This window comes from Solanum stenotomum, unplaced genomic scaffold, assembly GCF_019186545.1.
Source record: "Solanum stenotomum isolate F172 unplaced genomic scaffold, ASM1918654v1 scaffold4900, whole genome shotgun sequence".
Lineage (NCBI taxonomy): Eukaryota > Viridiplantae > Streptophyta > Magnoliopsida > Solanales > Solanaceae > Solanum > Solanum stenotomum.
In genome coordinates this window covers 1-4,131 of record NW_026035454.1, presented here as the reverse complement: position 1 = coordinate 4,131, position 4,131 = coordinate 1, and the positions used below count along the sequence as shown (strand labels likewise).

At 37.0% G+C, this 4,131-nt stretch overlaps 1 protein-coding gene and 1 pseudogene across 1 annotated transcript; both read right to left on the bottom strand.

Annotated features, from left to right (window-relative positions):
- Window positions 1–19: 19 nt before the first annotated feature.
- On the bottom strand, window positions 20–1,520 carry LOC125852747 (probable LRR receptor-like serine/threonine-protein kinase At3g47570; annotated as a pseudogene).
- Window positions 1,521–1,529: 9 nt separating this feature from the next.
- On the bottom strand, window positions 1,530–3,483 carry LOC125852748 (probable leucine-rich repeat receptor-like protein kinase At2g33170). Its single transcript, XM_049532446.1, has 3 exons — window positions 2,580–3,483; window positions 2,389–2,532; window positions 1,530–2,230 (listed from the first exon to the last, which is right to left on the bottom strand). Exons 1-3 carry the CDS (start codon window positions 3,481–3,483, stop codon window positions 1,530–1,532), a joined length of 1,749 nt encoding a protein of 582 aa, XP_049388403.1.
- Window positions 3,484–4,131: the final 648 nt, after the last annotated feature.

The following is a 4,131-nucleotide window of genomic DNA, read 5'->3' as shown; positions in this document are numbered from 1 at the left end:
TTGCGTGAAATTGAATAACATAAGAGAGCAGATTGGTAACTAAATAACATACAAGAGCAGGTTGGTAACGATTCCACCTAGTGCCGACTACTAACAAGCTGGACCTTCATCTTTTTGAGTGTTGAAAGAGCATCTTTCATGCTAATTCTTGCATCAGGTCTCACTGAAGTGCAGTTCAAAGCTAATTCCATGATAGATAACAAACATTGCATCTTTGTAGTGATTTGTTCATCTCCTGGCTGTACCAAATTAGAATCCACCACCTTGTGAAGTTCACCCGGAAAGGAATCACTAATCCAACGTTGTATGCTCAAGTGTCCAGTAAATATTTCATCACTTGGTCTTGTTCGTGTGAACGTCTCCATCATCAGTATGCCAAAACTATAAACATCACCAACTCGTGGATACTATTCCATCTTGTCCATACTCTGTAATCATGGTCGAAAATGGTCATAAATCAATATATACCAAGGGGAAAGAATTGTTTTGAGTATTTCAATGATACGAGAAAACTTTAAAAAGTTTAAATATACCTCGAGCAATATATCCAATGGTTGCAATTGTCCTTGTTTGAACAAAAGCCTCCCCTGCACCTAACATTTTTGCAATGCCAAAATCACTTACATGAGCAACCATTTCTTCATCTAACAAGACATTGCTTGGCTTCAAGTCACAATGCACCACAGGCGTTGAATAGCCATTGTGGAGATAGTCCATTGCAGATGCAACATCTATCATTATATCCAGTCTCTGCAATAAGTTCAAGAACAAGTTGTGAGAGTACAACCATTTATCAAGTGTCCCGTTGGGCATGTATTCCAACACTAGGGCCTTGAAATCAAGATTGGAGCAGCTAGTGATGACTTTGGTCAGATTTCTGTGGCGAAGGTTCCTTAGTATCTCACATTCTGTGTCAAAATTTTTGAATGCACCCTCCAATTGCACATTGAATACCTTTGCTGCAAAAATGATACCATCCTTAAGTATCCCTTTATAAACCATGCTGAAACTCCCATTACCAAGCAAGTTGGTTTCGTTGAATCCTTCAGTTGCTTGTTCAAGTTCATAATATGAAATTCTTTCATGCCCTTTTACGAGAGACACATCCTTTTGACTAGCATTCTTCTTTGTGTTTCTCAATCTTAACACCACAATTCCAACAGTCAACATGAAGAGTGATCCAATCCCTAATAGAATATATAAACCTGTAAGCACTCTTTTTGTTCTTGATTTCTTTGTAGATTTGGTTGGGCATGGTTTTACGTTAAATCGGGAGTCACCACAACGTGCATCATTGGACAGGAAAGACTGACTGGTTACATTTGCAAAGGGACCACCAGTGGGAATTTCTCCACTGAGTTCATTGAAAGAGAAATTTAGGTATTTGAGATACACAAGAGCTTCTAATGACTTTGGAATTTTACCACTAAGATTGTTATAGGACAAATCCAAGTACTCCAAGGACAACATTTTGCCAATTGATTCAGGAATAGGCCCCTCTAATCTATTATGTGCTAGAGAAAGATTAGTCAATTATCTAGACCCCCTAGAGTGCTAGGAATCTTACCAGAAAAATAATTATTTGACAAATCAATGTGTGTTGCAGCCTTCAAGTTTCCGCTCTCCAGTGGAATTTCCCCACTAAATAAATTGAATGAAACATTGAATTCTATGAGATCTTGAAGGTTCCCCAAGCTTGAAGGTAATCTAGAATACAGCTTGTTGTTATCTAGATAAAGTTTCCTCAAACTAGTAACGTTCCCTAAGCACGAGGGCACTGAACCAGAAAAATGATTTTCTGACAAGACTAATGTGCCTAGACTCTTTAAATTACAGATAACATCATGTCTGGCTCCTTCTATCTTGTTGTTAAATAAGTAAAGTTCTTGAAGGATCGACATGCCATGTACAGTATTTGGAATATGTCCAGTCAACTCATTGTTAGACAGACTCATCCTTGTCACTCCAGTAAGATTACTAACTTCTTTTGGAATGACACCCTTCAGTTTACAACCATCTGCTTCAAAACTTTGCAAGGAGTTTGAGAAATTACCAACAGATGGAGGCAAAACACCATCCAACGGATTACCAGATAACGTGAGTACTCTTAGATTCCTACAGTTTGTCAATGATGCAAGGATGCTCAATGTTGAATCACTGACAAAATTATTCCCCCACAAGTTCAGAACCTCAAGGTATTCTAAGTTACCAAGTGATTTAGGAATTGGACCTGTGAAACTGTTTTGTGAGAGGTCAAATTGTCTGAGTTTCGATGAATTTGAGATTGAAGCAGAGATAAAACCACTCAGATATTGAAGCACAGTATTTGTGCACAATAAAGTTCTTCTAGGATGGGCATTCCACGACCTAAATCTGAAGTTAGAGTACCTGAAAGCTTGTTTTCTCCAAAATCTATAATCTGCAGTGCTGACATGTTGAAAATGCTGTCAGGGATAGAGCCAGTAAGCTCATTCTGTGATAATCCCAATGCTTGAAATTTCTTAAGATTATCGAGCTCCATTGGTATCTCTCCTGTCAATTTTGGGGGAAAAGAGAAAAGGAAGAAAATTTTATACTACCTTCCAAATGCAGAAGTCCAAGATATAATTCTGTAAGAGCTGTTAAGTTGGCTAGCTCTCTTGGTACAGTTCCAGCAAACTCATTATCACCCAATTCCAATATTTGAAGCTTTCTGCATTTCTCCAGCTTTGGTGGAATAATTCCATCTAGGGAGTTTCTACCGAGGTAAAGTCCTTCCAAGTCTGGAATATGATCACATATAGTTTTTGGCAGCTTTCCAGTAAGATTGTTGTCCATAAGAGCAATTACTTGTATTGTAGTAATGTCGAAGATTGATGGTGGTATAGATCCAGTAAGCTGATTAAATTCCAGGTCTAGGATAGTCAAGTAACGAAGATCACTGATTTCTCGAGGGATTTCTCCTTCGAGAAAATTGCTCTGTAATTGCAACACTTCCAGTTTTGTTAGATTGGAAAGGGAAGTTGGAATTTTCCCCGAAAATTGGTTATTCGATAGGTACAAAAAGTGTAGGTTTGGTAACAAACTTAAAAATGATGGAATGGCTCCGGTAATGTTATTGTTTTTGGCATTAATGAATTTCAACCTCTGCAAATGAGTCAACTCTACTGGCAAATCTCCATGGAAAGTGTTGTTACTGATGTCAAGCGATGAAATAAATGAGAGGTTTACAAGGTGTGGAGGAATGGTACCATAAAGTTGCATGCTAGAAATGTCTATAGCAGTGACTTGATGGTGATGGGAGCTGCAAGTGATTCCAATCCAGCTGCAAACCGGGATGGAAGAAGACCAGTTTCTTGCTAAGATATTGTTAGAATGAGAAGAAATATGTGATTTAAGTGCAAGAAGAGCAGCTTCATCAGTGCTAATACTAGGAAGAGTAGCAAGTAAAGTATTGTCATGTAGTAGAATGAAAATTGCAAGAAAAATGCAACTTCTGTCCATAATTAAGCCAACTAGGTTTCTCATTCATAATGCAAAGGAATGATGTTAGAACAAGTATTTAATGATATCAAATTCAATTCAGTCAACATTTGGAGGTGTACTGTGTATGACAGAACAGTTTGTCTCTGGAGTGTTTTTTGGCTTACAATTTTTAGTTCAACAAGTTGTATTAGTGCAAGACCTCAATAGTCAAGTCTCACAACACTCAACAAGTTGTATTAGTGAAACACTCAACAAGTTGTGTGGAAGCAAGTGATTTGAAATAAAGCAGACAGATTTTTAGAGTTAATATCTCAAATGGTCACTCAACTATGCACTCTTCTCTCATAATATAGAGCTTGAAATTGAGATTCTTAAATTAAAACCTAACTAAAAGAGCTACCTAAAAGAGGAAGAAGAAACATCAATGGAGAACTAGAAAGAAACGCAGAGGAGGAGGAGAAAGAGTCAATAAAATGGGTCATATTATATTTTTTAATGAGTCGGGTCAAGCGGATGGATCTAAATGGTTTAAATGGTATTTTTTAATTTTTTTTTTATATATAAACAATTTATACTAGCAAATTTTAATTAAATAACACTTAAATAGATTGATCAGTGACTTTCTGAGAGAAGAGTGGATAGTTGAGTGACTTTTGAGTTAAAATT